The sequence below is a fragment of the Mus musculus genome, chromosome 7 (assembly GCF_000001635.26).
Source record: "Mus musculus strain C57BL/6J chromosome 7, GRCm38.p6 C57BL/6J".
In the NCBI taxonomy this organism is placed as follows: Eukaryota; Metazoa; Chordata; class Mammalia; order Rodentia; family Muridae; genus Mus; species Mus musculus.
The window spans coordinates 120,734,855-120,750,539 of NC_000073.6; the positions used below are offsets into that span (position 1 = coordinate 120,734,855).

Consider the following 15,685-nt stretch of genomic DNA (forward strand, 5'->3'; position numbering starts at 1 on the left):
AAGTTGCCTTCGTCGTTGTGTTTTATCACAGCACCAGAAAAGCAACAGCACAGTTGTCACTGATACTCCACTCTATAGATCAGGACAGTTTCCCAGTAAATACTGGGCCCTTTTCTCTGGCACTTCTCACATGGCTTTGATATTTCATATTAATTGTTTAAGACAGATCTATTTGTCCATTAAAGCAGCTCTCTCCTACATCGCCTTGATTTTCGTTCAAGTGCAGTTGAAAAACCAAAGATCTATTTGGTTATCCATATTGTCCTGGAGTAAAAGTTACTCTGCACATCTCACAAAGATGTGACTGGCCCACTCCTACACACTTGACGTGCTGATACGGTCAGTGTCTAGCAAGACGGACTTACTAGTGGGAATGCCACCGTATGCTTGCCACTCTTCACACCACTGCTTGCTCCATCAGCAGCTGCCTCTGTCCCAAATGCTATTATGAGGGCAGTTCTCACAAGCCTGTGCTGACATAAAAGGATTTTCTTTTTAACAACTGTGTGTGTGTGTGTGTGTGTGTGTGTGTGTGTGTGTGTGTGTGTGTGTGTGTGTGTGTGTTTAACAAAGCCAGCTGGGCAGTGGTGGCGCACGCCTTTAATCCCAGCACTTGGGAGGCAGAGGCAGGTGGAATTCTGAGTTCAAGGCCAGCCTGGTCTACAAAGTGAGTTCTAGGACAGCCAGGGCTGTACAGAGAAACCCTGTCTCGGAAAAAAAGAAAAGAAAACAAACAAAAGACAAACCAAACAAAACAAAAAAAACAAAGCCCAGGGGCTGGAGAGATGGCTCAGTGGTTCAGAGCACTAACTGCTTTTATAGGGGACCCTTTGGTTCCCAGTACTCACATTGGGCAGATCACAATCACCTGTAACATCAGCTTGAAGAGATCCAGTGCCCTCCCATTGCTTCCATGGGGCACTGCACACACTACACACACACACACACACACACACACACAAAAAGGCGTTCTTTTAAAGCCCAGGAATGTTGAACATAAGTGCCCACTCATAACCCACCTTCCCAAGAAACATTAATAACTTATTGGGTATTCTTTTTTTCTTTGAAAGTTTGTTTTTAAATAGTTACTCTGTGACAATTTCTGACACAGTCACAATATATCTTGATCCTATGCACTCCTCCTTTCTCCCAACACTGCCACAACCCTTCCACCTTCACTTCTCCACTGTAAATTGTTCTTAGTAACCCATGGAATCAGTCCTGCTGCCTGCGTCACAGAACAACCTACCAGCAGACACACTGGATGGAAGTTGCTACCCAGCCCCCACAGCCATCAGTGGCCATAGCTCCGCAGCTGAAATAGGGGATTTTCTTTCTCACAGACACATTCACTATTATAAAAGTAGAGCCTTGTTATTTCTTGGATATTCCAGCAGGCATTTTACAGTTGGTGAGTTTAACAAGAGGTGATATTCTGTACACACACATATATGCCAAGACTTTTTTAAGTGGCACTCCATCTTATAAATAATATCTGGGTACACACATCATTTATCTATGTAGGTTATTTCTCCTTTGAGGGTTGGGGGGGCGCTTTTGAGGTTTTTTGTTTTTTGTTTTTTTGTTTTTTTTTTTTTTTTGCTCGTATAAGTAATGCTCCTGTAAACTCAGATTACAAACAACTTTACCAAATACCAATACTTCACAGCCTACCAGCCTGTTGGGGCAGTTCATATTTTTGCAGGGTGTGGTGGGTGGATAATGGTGTTCTGAATGTCTAGGGAAAGGAAGTAGCATTAAATCAGGCAGTCTGTGCTTTTCTGTGTCATCGTTAACCCTGTGCAAGAGGAGAGCTGGCTCTCCAGGCTGAAAACTGCCCAGGCTCTCTCAGGAAGCAGTAGTAGTTGGTTTAAGTTTGGGTTTCAGACCCAGCTCCCTTGACTTCAGGTGTAGGACTCCTGCAGCAATGCCTTGCCAACTTGGCCAGTCTAAAGGAAACAAAATTAGCTCCTCCGTGTTGCATGATTTCATTGGCTCTGGCATTAGAAGCTAAATCCATGGTTTGTTTCTAGATGCAGAATGCAGAGAATCACAAAAGGACCTTATTTAAGAGCTGCTCCTTACGGAGAGCACCTGCTGAATATTATCTTCTTTGTTCAAAGGGAAAAAATGGGAAAATGTACTGAAAATTGTCTTTAATCGCTCAGTTTCTTTCTTGTCAAGGCTCATCTTTGCACTCATATTCAATGGAATCACACAGGGTTGGCATCTCTAATTGGTGAAACTAAGACCACCACCCATTGGTTTCTAGCACGTTTTCAAGATTTGAACCCCCAGGGAGGTATCACCAAACAAGTTGCTCCCCATTTTCCTCCAGGGGCACTTAAAAACCAACCGCATTCTTCTTCCTTGGAGGTAGGAAACATTAGTTACTAAGGTAACCAAATAAAGGATCTATTTGTCCTCTGTCCACACATATGCTAATAGGACTTCAGGTGTCTCATGCTGAGTGTCACAGTGGCCTTCCTGTGTCCACCCCACATGTGGGGTATGACAAACTGGTGAGCTAGGAATTCCCATGGGTACCAGTGACCCATCTCATCTCCTTTTAGGTCTTACCATCTCACCAAGGTATTGCTACCAAGCATGAAGCAGGCCTCTACTACTTCTAATTTTCACAGTCTGGTTTCTTGATATCTGTCTTCTGGAGAAAAGCAAAGATCAAGGTGAGAAGGGTTGGCTCTGGTTAACTGGCTTGTTGTGCTACCACAGGAACCTGAGTTCAGATCTCAGTGCCCACAAAACAAACCAAGTGTGCTCTTGTGCAAGCCTGTAAACTCTGGTGCTATGGGGGATGGACAGGAGGACTGCTAGACTTAAAAGAAAGTAGAGAATGATAGACGAAGACACCTGACCCTCTCCTCTAGCCTCTGAACACCCATGTGTGCATGCATAAAACACAAAGACAAAAAGCAAAACTTTGGAAAACCTGCCCCTTTCTTCATATGGCTTAGTGCCTGAGCCCACCTGCCTGCAGAGCTAAACAGCAGCCACAGTCAGTCACGTAGTTGGTTCAGGGAACATGGTAGCGTGTGACCAAGGAGCCAAGCTTAGGACTTGGTTGGAGCTCCTGGGAAGAAAGCTCTATCAGTTGCTAGGTTATGGGGGCAGAAATTGGTGCTGCTGGGCCCGGATATCCCTGCCAAACCTGAGGAGCCTTGACCTGAGAATTGAGCCATCCCAGAAGAGAGCTCAGGCATGGAGACCATTTGGCCAAAACCTCCTCACCCCCACCCCCCACCTTAAGCTAGTTTGAGTTTCTCTTAATTCACAGGAGCTCGGTACACTCCCCTGTGCTTGACTTTAAACACATCCCTCCCCTGCCCTCCTCCCGTCCTTTGGCAGCCTCTCTTAGTCAGGAATTTAAAACGCAGTTGACTTCATGCTGCTTCTCCACCTCACAAGGAGCACCTGCTCCGTTTGCAATAAAGGAAAATACAAGTTAATCCCTCCAACATACATCCCATGATGTTACCAGGTGAGAGCTTTTAAAAGAGTGACCAGAGAGGGATGAACAGACCCTACCAGCTCCAAAGAACTAATGGTAAGAAAACAGATACACCTACCCAGGCAGACAGACATACATGCCTTTCATCTCAGTACTCTGAGTTCAAGATTGAGTTCCAGGACAGCCAGGACTACACAAAGAAACCCTGTTTCAAAAAACTAAAACTAAAACCAAAGGAAAGGAAAACAGACATCCCTGTTGTGCTTTGATACTCAACAAGAGCCACACTCTAGAGATCTACAAAAGGTTTGCTGCTGGGTGTGGTGACGTGTGCTTGCAGTCCCTACCCTTGGGTGGCTGAGGCAGGAGTGGCTGCACATCACAAGCCTGACACACAGCTTTCTCCTCTCCCTCTCCTGTGGTCTCCATAAGCCATCCTGGCTTTCCTTGTAGCTCAGGTGGATCCAGAATGTGCTTAGTGGGCTCAATGAAAGAAGGCTTCCCTTGAAATGTTAAAAAGGGAAAACAAAACAAAACACCGAAAACCCTGTGTATCTCAGAAGCAAGGGAGATGGGGAAATGCCTTTCTGGGACCCTTACGTTTCAAAAAACAATGCCAAAAAGTTAACCAGCTTCCACCCCCACCCAACCCTTGTATCTAGGGCCTCACAGAATATAAGCTGGCCTTGAAATTCTGTACCCGTGACCTCCCACCTAGGATTCCCCTCAAGATGGGCACATGTGCTCCTGACCTTCATTCACATCACATCTCATAGCACTGTCATCCTGTCGTCCCCTCAAGCCTTTCTGACCTGCCCCTTGCCCGCCTTGTTGGTGTTGGCAAGAGTGCTACATGCCCTGAATTTGCACAGGGCATTTGCAACCCACAGAGCCTGACAATTACCATTTTCTATTTGGGAAGTTTGGTTGTTTTTGATCTGGCCTGGAATGAGCACCTCAAAGACAAGTCCCCAAGTCACCGGAGTTCCAGCTTCCGGAGCAAAAGGTTCCGGAAATGAAGACCAACTTAAGGGTGTCTGGAATGAGAAGAGCTTAGCCACTTGCTAGCTGGGGGACCCTGGGTGGAGCCCCTCATCTCTGTGTCTGTAGAAAGGTGCCAAGGAGTGTGAAACTGTGTGCCAAGTGCTAGTTACATCACAATCACTTGAGGCCATTGTTAAAGGGTCCTGCTGCACTGCAGCACAATCCCGGGCTACTCTCCTGAATGAGACCAGACCACACAGGTGAGTCCTCTTGAGTCCCTGGGTTTGGGAACTGCTGGAGTGAATGACCTTTGTAGCACCTGGCTGCGGAGACACTGACCTGCTGACTCCAGCTGGGCGTTGGCCTGGTGCTGCCAGATCTCCTAGGGCTGCTTCCCAATCCTCAGGGGAACTGAAGAGGAAGGCTCTTGGGCTTCCCTTGCATTGTTCCTCCATTCCGGCCACAAGAAGGCAGCAGGCAACAGGGCTCCACTGGCCTAAACCATACATAGACCTGGCTGACCCAGAGGTTCTAAAAGTAGAAAAGCAGGTCACATCCTGCCTTTATCAGGAAAAGAAACACAGATTAACCTGACAGAGGGACTTGCAACAGTCAAGGAGCCCCTTTATCCCTGGGGTGAGCAAGCTCTTTGCCTTTCCCTGCCCCAAGCTGGCGTGGTGCAGTCTGTTACCTTGGAGACCAGCTAACACTTATCTCACAGGCAAGCTGCTCTATAGCGTTTGTTTGGAGGAGCTTGGAGCAGAGAGGTCCTGCTGTGCCTTCTCCCAAAGATGGAGATGTAAATGAAGAAATGCAGATGGAGGTGAGTGTCACAAGGGTTGGCAAGTGGGGAGAGAGAATGGTTGAGCATTGGCCAAAAGAGAAAGATTTCTGTACTTGGTGCTGAGGATCTGAAACAGTGTGGAGACAGCAGGACTTCCATAGAGTTTCCACTGTGGGGTAACACGTAGGATTCTGGGGTTTCTTGGCAGACAGGGGGTTAAGGATGTTTGTAGAAGTAAGCACAGCTTGAGGATGGTTAGTGAAGTGTGTGTGTGTGTGTGTGTGTGTGTGTGTGTAGAGGTTTCCAAGGAGCAGAGCGGGTGACGGGTGGGGTTGAGAAGCAAGGAGTTGTTCTGAAAGAATGGTGAGCCTTGGTAACTCTTGGGTCCCAGAGTTACCAGGAACTTGGCAGGGTTCTATGCAAGAGCGATGGCTCACTCTGGTAACATGGACTGCACAGGAGCAGTGGAGTAACTGTAGTTAGATAACAAGGCCTAGGCGCTAGGAAGATGGCTCAGCAGGTAAGAGCACCGGCTGCTCCTCCATGGGACCCAGGCTCAGTTTCCAGGGACCTACTGCCCTCCTCTGGCCTCCTCCAGCACCAGGCACACACGTGATACACATACATATATACATGCAGGTGAGATGCTCAAACATTAAGTACATAAATCTTCTTTAAAAATTAAATCATGCACATAAAAATAAAATTTGAAATCTACAATAACAATAAACAGGCCCTGGGTCAATGAGCTTGCTCAGCAAATAAAGGCATTTGTCATCAACCTGACAACCTTGTTGATTCCTGGGACCCACATGGTGGAAGGAAAGAACCTCCTCCAAGCTGTCCTTTGAATACAGGTACATTGTGGCGTGTGCCTGCAGGTACACATATACGCACATACACACACATACGCTAAATAAATACATAAGTAAGTATAAAAAATGTTAGCCCTCTAGATTGCCTATGGGCTTTTCATGAATTAAATATTTGAGAGTTTCTTAGATTCAGATGTTAACCAACTGGGAAGGTAGCTGACTTCTTTTATCCAATAACTCTCATAACAATGCGCTTTGATCAAAACACTAATCTGCCCATGGGATCCCTTCATTCTCCTATGGTACCCCCCCCCAGTCACCCAGGGCAGTGCATCCGCAATGTACCCCGCTCCCTTGGCTGAACTCCATACCTGCATGGTCACAGAGGTTGGAAAACAAAAGCCAAGACTAACTGGAACCCTCAGATAAGAGCCTGCACTGGAAGGGAAAGGGGTGGGCACTGACTGGGGGCGATCCAGGCCTCCCACGGAAAGAACAGGCATCCCTTCAGGCTATCGGAGGGGCCCTAGGGTCTCGTGAGTTATGAGGATAGCTTTTTACATTTTTCCTCCAGGACAGGGTCTCACTATGTAGCTCTGGCTGCCTTGGAACTCACAAATAGACTAGGGCAGCCTCAGCTCACAGATACCTGCCTACCTCCGCCTCCTAACTGCTGAGGTTAATGGCAAGCACGACTAGACTTAGCAAGGACGACGGCATTGTTTGAAAGTTTCTTCCTCGTAGTTTAAAAGTATTTTCTCATAGAAGATCTACTTCAGTTTGTCCTTGGGGACATTCTGGAATTCTCCACTGCACTCCACATTCTGAAATTCCAGAATGCATCTGAAGGTATCTGGTAGACTTTTTCCTTGTGATAAAATTTAGAGCCAATACCCAAGATACAATTCACAAACCACATGAAACTCAAGAAGAAGGAGGACCAAAGTGTTTATACTTCAAACCTTCTTAGAAGGGGGAACAAAATACGCATGGAAGGAGTTACAGAGACAAATGTGGAGCAGAGACTGAAGGAATGACCATCCAGAGACTGCCCCACCTGGGGATCCATCCCATATACAATCACCAAACCCAGACAGTTTTGTGGATGCCAACAAGTGCTTACTGACAGAAGCCTGTTATCGCTGTCTCTGGAGAGGCTTCACCAGTGCCTGACAAATACAGAGGTGGATCCTCACAGCCTACCATTGGACTGAGCACAGGGTCCCCAATGAAGGAGCTAGAGAAAGTACCCAAGGAGAAGGGTTTAGCAGCCCCATAGGAGGAACAATATAAACTAACCAGTACCCCCAGATCTCCTAGGGACTAAATCACCAACCAAAGAGTGAGACTCATGGCTCCAGCTACATATGTAGCAGAGAATGGCCTAGTTGGTCATCAGTGGGAAGAGAGGCCCTTGGTCCTGTGAAGGCTCTATGCCCCAGTGTAGGGGGGAATATCAAGGCCAGGAAGTGAGTGTAGGTGGGTTGGTGAGCAGGGGGAAAGGAGAGGGGATAGGAGGAGGGGGTTTTCAGAGGGGAAACTAGGAAAGGGGACATTTGAAATGTAAATAAAGTAAATATCTAATAAAAAAAATTTTTATGGAAAAAAAAAAGATTTAAAGCCAAGGGACAGGCATATTACACGAGTTGACAGCAAAGGGCCTAGGAACCCAGTGGGTAGCAGGCTCTGTGGGTTAATGGTGAGAGCCCTCTGCCTCATCCCCACAGGGTCCTTGCTGCTGCTCTACCCTTCATGCAATAACTAGCTCTACGCATCCTTTCAAGCACAGCCGTCTATTGGGAAACATTACAAAGTTCTTGCCCTCAAGCCTCTTCAGCGGGAGAAAGGAGGCCAGACCATAACCACGGAGAGAGAAGGTGACCCGTGCAACAGAGGGCAGTGCAGCCACACACAGGGGTGCTATTGCAGTTAGGTGCTCACAGACAAGCTGCATTGGTACCCAGTCCTGAAAGGGAAGGCTATATCTTCTTCATCCCTGCCCCTCCCAGGATCAGCACACTCCATTCCCCAAGAGGCACTGCGAAAGATCATGGGGTGGATACCTGGGATGCTTGAAGGTACAGCTCATGCTCCAGTAACCTGGAAAAAGGAAGCCTCAATTGAGAAAATGCCTCCGTCCGATTGACCTGTGGGCAAGCCTGTGGAGCACTTTCTAATTAATGCTTGATGTCACCTCCAGGCAGGTGGTCACGGGTTGTATAAGGAAGCAGGCTGAACAAGCCCCAGGGAGCAAGCCAGAAAGCAGCGTTCCTCCATGGCCTCTGCTTCAGTTCTTGCCCTGGGTTCTCATACAATATAATCTGAATACAGTTCCAACTCCATCCACACTCCTCCCCGATCCTCCCTGCTCCTCCCTGTCAGTGTTCTTGTTTCACAGCCACAGAGGAGCAAACTGGATACTTATGGTGTTCTACATTTCTGTCACACTTGGCAAAGTATTCTCACAATGTCGTCTTGGCTTTTGACAGTGGCGTTAGTGGGCAGAATGGTGATTACAATTCCCGTCTCATTCTCAACCGAAAAGCCGAAAGTCCAGGGCTCTTGTGTTAAGCTTCATGTGGTCAGCCCTCATCTAATTGCTCACAGAGTCTCCCCAGAATTCAGTAGTTTAGACCTAGTCATTGCAAAATGCTAATCGCTCCCCAAGGAAAAGGGAATGAGACCCTGGGGGTTACAGAGCTTGGGGTTCCAGTGTTCTGAGAGGGTTTCCAAGTCTTTGCCATAGGAATGGTCTCCAAGGGAATCACACTGAGGAGGAGCCAGTTCGATTTTATTTTATTTTTAAAGTCATTACCACTTTGTCCTGGAGTGTCTCCCAAAACAAACCACCCCTGACTAAAAGTTAAAGGCCAGAAAAGGAACCAACAAGCTGCGGAAGGGCACAAGGCAGGCAGTGCGGAGTTCGCAGTTCACAGTGAAGCCATGAAGCCACAACCCTGCTCAGCTGCTCACAGCCTGTGCCTAGCCCCACAGTTTGGTGTGGAGAGAGAGAAGGGAAGGAGAGAGGGAGGGAGGCAAGTGTCAGAAATGTTAATGAGCCAGCTTGCTTACTCTACTGTGAGGAATTTTAATGAATGATGTATCCCATAGAACACAGAAGCCGGTAATTAGTGAGTTCTACAAGTACCTGGGATGAATAGAAATCCCAGAAGCAAGACCTCCTGACCTTCCTTTCCTCAGTTTTGCCACACGCCTGTGACCCCAGCACCCAAAAGGCTGTGGTAGGAAAAATTGCACAGTGGAGGCCAGCCTGGGCTATGTCACGTGACTAATTTCCCAAATAGCAAACACAATCTTCTCTCTCAGCTGTCACTCCCATGCAACTTACGGTCTAAAGGGAACAGTGCCAGGTTTTAAACAGCATGCTAGTGACTATGATTCCAAGCTAAGGTGAACCTCTCCAAGGGAAGGGGCATAGGTACATGAAAATCCACACAAAAAGGAGTCTGAGATAGAAAGGAAAGCTGGCGAGTTCTCTAGAGGCTGTGGTGGCTTAGCTGAACCACCTAAGACCAGTAATGTGGGGACAGAAGAACGCCCCAGAGTACACAGGGGAAGGTCCTATGGTTAAAGGGGCTGTACAGCTTTCTGGGACCTCCCATGACTGTGGTGGGAGGGCAGTGGTAAATTGGGAACTCTAGAGAGAGAGGTAGCCAGCAACCCAACCACGTGGCACCTGGAAGGTTGCTTTTAAGGGAGCCACCCTAGAAACAGAGGAAAGCCTTTGAACAGCAGAGAATTTATTAGATAAGGAAACCAAGGGATGCCACCCTGCAGCTGACAAGAGAGGTCAGAGGACCTCAGGCTCAAAAGCAAGAGGCACAAGAGGAGGCAAAGAGTACAAGAGCTGGAGGAACTGGGAAGGGTTGTGGGAGACTTTTTGAAGGCATGACGTGGCCATTGCACTCCTGAACTCTGCAGCTGTAGTTATTTGTACAAATGTCCACAAGCTTGTCCCCCTCAAAAACTGTCACAAGGGATGGAATGGACACGAGGCTCCAAAGGCTCCGTGAGGCTACAAATCCAATTAATAGTCACTGGGAGAGCCGGGCGTGGTGGCGCACACCTTTAGTCCCAGCACTCGGGAGGCAGAGGCAGGTGGATTTCTGAGTTTGAGGCCAGCCTGGTCTACAAAGTGAGTTCCAGGACAGCCAGGGCTACACAGAGAAACCCTGTCTCGAAAAACCGAAAAAAATTGTAAATAAAAATAAAACAAAAAGTGGAGACACGATGGGACTGATTGGAAAGAAGAAGGGGGTTGGTGAGCAGGGAAGACTGCTTGAAACTGTCAAGCAGAAGTAGAAAGGTAAACACCAAAATATACTATATAACTAGGTGTGGTGGCTCACCTCTTCAAGACCCTTGTGAGTTCAAAGCCAGCCTAGTCTATCTAGTGAGTACCATGACAGCCAGGACTACACAGTGAGGTCCTGTATCAAAAAACAAACAAAAAAGATTATATACAGGTGTGAAAATGTCATAGTGAAACCTATTATTATATGTAATTTATATATGCTATTGAAAGCTTATGAAAATGGGGGCGGGGGAGAGAACAAGAGAAAATGCCAAGGAGCCCAGGGAAGATGGAGACATTTGGGAGAGCTAAAATTGATTAGATTAGAGGATGGATTCAATAACAGGAATGAACATCAAGAACAGATCAAAAATGGTGGCTTCTCCGAGCCAGAGAACAGGGGAAAGAGGACAGGCCTATGTGGAACCTTCATCTTAGATGGAGCAAGTTTGAATTCCCCAGCAGAAATATCCAGTGCCAGGGAGCACTGTGAAAGCAAGATGCAGCTCTCCCAGGGAAAGGGGATGAGAGAGGACTTGTTCTCAGCCAGGATGAGAGACCACAGCCCAGCAACAAGGATTTGGGTTGTCTGTCCTGAGTACTACATTCCATGTTGTAAGTGGTTGTGTGAACTTTCTTAATCAAAGAATAAGAGTCTTGAGTTAAAGCATGACGCAGTGGTATCAGTGCCCCAGTTAGATAGGTTACAACTACGTGGGGAAAACCTATAAATATTATCAGATGACGTGGAAGCTAGTGTTAATCCCACTGAAGGAGAGTAAAGACCACTACCCAAATTAGTCAAGTTTAAAGCAAGCTTTATGATATGTGCATATTATATAGCCAGTCCAGAGACTGCCTCTCCATAACTGTAGGACTTGAGAGGTCAGCCCCCAAGATAGGAGAAGTGGGAGTTTTATAGCCTCAAAACTGCAGGGCTGGGGTTTACAAGGAGTGGGAGATTTTTCAGAGGCACTTGGTTACGTAGGAACTTGGCAGAACAACTCGAAATTATTTGGCAGAACATTGTATCTTATCAGGGTAGAGGTCAGGATACAGTCAGGGAGCAAATCAAGACATGGTCAAAACTTTTTACAGAAAACAGGAATGAACTTATTTTGACTTTGTAACAAGTTGACTTCTAATCTTAAAATGGAGTTACACTGGCCCATCAGCTAGGAATCTATTAATACATATCAAAGCGCTTGCCCGGGTAGTTGAAAGAATGTTAGGTCTGAAACAGTGGTGGATAATTAATTGAACTAAAAACTGCCCACAGCCAGAAATGGTGGCGCACGCCTTTAATCCCAGCACATGGGAGGTAGAGGCAGATGGATCTCTGTGAATTTGAGGCCAGCCTGGTCTAGAAGAGTAAATTGCAACATAGTCAAGGTTATGCTGGAGAAACCCTGTCTCAAGGGGGGGTGGGGGCATGGGGGGGTGGAGACCGCCCTGTAACTTTAATTTTTTCAAACCTTATTTTTAATGATGATTCTTAAACACTTCAACCTCCCTTTTAGTCCATCACCCACAAGAAATAGTGGAAAATAAAGGGTATGGGGACGTGAACTTGTCTAGAAAGGTACCTTGGAGCAGCTCCCATCTGTGTTGTCTGGAAATCGGCAGTTCAGTTCACAGGTTCGCAGCAGCAGCAGCTCTATCCACTCATAAACACATCACGGATACACCAGCAGTCCAGTTTGGTAGAGTCGGGTTAGCAACAGTGACACAACCTAGCAGAGACAGCCAGGCCCTCAGCCTTGGCTCAAGTCACCAGGAGGGACCAACAGGAGAAGTTCTCAGCTGTGCCTCTCTCAGGGAAGTGAAGATCAGCCAAGACATGGGACCCACAAGCATTGCCCAGCTAGCTGTACCAGCAAGCCAAGCTTTGTTTCCATCACTCTGTGGAGTCCTATTTACACCCTCCAGACATCACATGTTCTCCATGTGTCTTGCCTCAGTGTGGGTCTTGCCTCACCACGGGCACCCAATCAGCCCAAGTCTCCTCAGAAACAAACTGCAGGACTCCATCAGCAGGTTTTTGGTGCAGTTCTGTCCATGGAATCTTGACAAATGCAACTCTGTACACAATGTAAGGCAGACCAATACATGTGTGTTTGTTAGCAAAGAATCCGTAATCACATGTCCTTTCACATGCTTGATTTAGCAGAACGTCCTCTCTCCTGTGTCTGCTTCAGTGAAGACTCATTCCTTCATGAGTCGGACTTAGCCTTTCACACCTGTGTCCACTTTAACGAAACATTCCTTCATGTGTTTGCCCCAGCAAAACACCATCCAACCGACTTCCCAAAGTACCCTCAAGTTTCCACTTCATTGCCCCAAATAATTCGATTTTAAATCTCAACCATTTAAACTCTCCACAATCACAAAGTTCTGATCAGCCCAATCAACCCTGGAAAGTCTCTTAACAAGGAAGTAGCTTGGGGATGAGAGATGGGAGCTGGAAAAGGAGCTGGTGGATCGTCAGTTCAGAAGACCAAAATCTGGAGTCATAATGGGATAGATGTCTTGGTTCTTGATATACAAGTGAGAGCCATTGAGGGTGGACAGTCGTTCAAACACTGAGTGTGTGTTAGATTGCCCAGGAAGGGGGAGACAAGAGACGGTTATCCTGGATAGCTTTACATCAACATGACACAAACTGGGGACACCTGGAAAAAAGGGCTTTAAATTGAGAAAATACCCCTAGAAGATCTACCTAGGACAAGTCTTTGGTGCATTTTCTTGATTGATGATGGATTTAAGAGAGCCCAGCCCACCAGGAATGGTACCACTCGTAGGCAGGCAGTTCTGGATAGTGTGAGAAACCAGGCTGAGCAAGCCATGGGAAGCAAGCCAATAACCATGTTCCTCCATGGCTTCTGGTTTAGTTTCTACTTCCATGTTCCTGCCTTGAATGCCTGCCATGGCATTCCTCAGCGGTGGATTATGATCTGAGAGTTGTAAGACGAAATTAACCCTTTCTTCCTCCAAGTTGCTTTTGGTCATTGTATCGTATCACAGCAGTAGAAATCCTATACCATGGGTGGTGTGCACCACCGAGCTTCAGAGAACATCACTTAGGAGGCACACAGAAACATGAGCCTGGGAAGAGGCAGGCAAGCAGTGAAGATGCTCAGAGAATGACTCCAAGGAAACCAGGGAGGGACTAGCCTTCTACCCAGTTTCCTACACATATCTTTCAGGTCTAAGTGTATGTGCTATAGGCCCTTCACACAGAAGTAAAAATTCCCCAAGGAAGGATCTGATTGCTCAGCTGTAGGTACCTGTGACTATTGCCTTCATCAGGATTTCTATTGCTGTGAAGAAACACCATGATTAAAGCAACTTGTGGAGGAAAGGACTTATTCTGCTTACACATCCACATCCCAGTTCATCATCAAAGGAATTCAGGGACAGGAACTTAAGCAGGCTAGGAACCTCATGGCAGGACCTGATACAGAGGCCATGGGTAAATGCTGCTTACTGACTTGCTCCACATGGCTTGCATAGCTTGCTTTCTTATAGAACCCAGGACCACCAGACCAGGGATGAGCACCACCCATAATGAGCTTGGACACTCCCCCATCAATCACTAAGAAAATGTCCTACAGCCTTGCCTTACAGCCTGGTCTTCTGGAGGCATTTTCTTACTTGAGGTTCCTCCTCTCAAATGACTTTACCTTGTGTCAAGTTGACATAAAACTATCCAGCACAGCTACTGACTCAGGAAGCTGCTGTCTGCACACACTAGGGATTCACTTTTTGAGCATAGACACAACTCTTGCAGAGAACATAGCTTCCTCTGGGTTTTTCCCCATTCTCCATCTTGAAATTCCTAATCTGTCCCAGGAGTCTTGTGTTTCATCCCTGTGTAGGCTGAGCTCTTTCCATGCAGAATCTTGCAGTTCCCCCCGCCTACTGGAGCTCTCCACAATCTTAGCATGGCTTCCTTGTCATGCTTCAAGAAGGTTTGAGTTCAAAAGGCACCCCTCTAGACTCCTCTCCTATTCAAATATAATCTTATTCTTGATGGCTTGCTGTTTACAGCATTTGCTAGTTTGTAACTTGATTTTTTAAAAATATTTTTTAATGGAAATAGAAGTATATCACTTTCCCCTCCCCCTTTGTCCCTCTGGCCCCTCCCAGCTACCATCCCTCCAACCCTTCCCATGCCCCAATTAAGTTGATGCCCTCTTTTTCTTTTATTATGATTGATATGTGTGCATGCACACATGTGCACACACACACACACACACAAACACATAACTACAACTGGCTACGTTTGTTTTTGTTGTGGTTTCAGGGCTAACTCATACAATGGCCAGCCAGTAAGGAGGCTCATTCCTGGGAGAGGCTAATTCTCGGTCTTCAGGGACTCATTAGTTGCCTATAGTTCTTTAGGCGTAGTTCCTCTGAGAATTCTCCCTCCTCCGAGTTAAACGTCCATTGCCACGGCGATTGTTCTGCACTTGTTTCTGCAGCCATTTTTAGGAGAGACTTTCACGGCAGACTTCCTGGTATTTTATCTCTTATAATCTTTCCACCACCTCTTCCACAATATTCAGGGAGCTGTGGTGGAGATGTAACCACTGGGGCTGGGAGCCCCGTGGTTAGTTCTTCTCCGCACTGTATGCAGTTGTTTTCTGTGGTGGTTTCCACCTGCTGTAAAGGCAAGCTTCTTTGATAAGGATAGTAGCTACATTTATCTGTGGGTATAAGGATAAGATTTAGAACATAGTAAGGGATTATACTGGTCTAGTAAAGGATATTGCTAGTATATATGGGAGTAGTATATTCTTTTTTAAGATCCACTACCTCACTAGCCCCGGCAAGCTAGCTAGGTTTCCAGTACCAGGCCTGATAATCCCTCTTGTTGAGCGGGCCATTAGTCCAATTAGACAGCTATTGGTTGTCACTGACACATGAGTGCTATTTATTGTACTGTTAAGGATATATTTCCATGCTGGTCATTGTCACAGTTCAATGTGTAACTGAGTAGGAGTGTTTAATTGCTTCCCTCCCATGGCAGCTTGCGTAGTATTTTTGGAAACATGGAAGCTAGGTTGCTGGAAAGAGGCTTTCAGGTCAGATGAAGCTTGAATCATTTGAGTGTTGTATCCTAAGTCTGTTGTGTCTTTAGTACTAAAGGCTCAGCCTCACCCCCTGAAAGGCAGCCAAGGGCCGTGTCAATGGTCTGTATCGTTTGTGGAGTAACTTGGACACCACCGTAACCACCACTCAATAGGAGGTTTCTCACACCTGGTACAGGGGTTTTGTTAGTCTATGGTTCTTGTGGTTCTTTGAGACTTTATCAA

General features: G+C 46.7%; 1 protein-coding gene across 9 annotated transcripts in view; it reads left to right on the forward strand.

The window, feature by feature from the left end:
• Nucleotides 1-2,476: 2,476 nt before the first annotated feature.
• Vwa3a (von Willebrand factor A domain containing 3A) overlaps nt 2,477-15,685 on the forward strand; it is a 68,216-nt gene continuing 55,007 nt past the window's right edge. For 3 of the 9 annotated variants that reach the window (XM_030242510.1, XM_030242511.1, XM_030242512.1), the window contains exons 1-2: nt 2,478-2,687; nt 5,175-5,276. In XM_030242510.1, the coding sequence (XP_030098370.1) occupies nt 5,257-5,276 (20 nt within the window). In that variant the 5' untranslated portion in view covers nt 2,478-2,687; nt 5,175-5,256. Of the gene's footprint in view, nt 2,688-4,499; nt 5,090-5,174; nt 5,277-15,685 lie in introns of those variants that run through there. The other 6 variants (XM_011241753.3, XM_030242509.1, XM_011241752.3 and 3 more) reach the window with 5 other exon arrangements.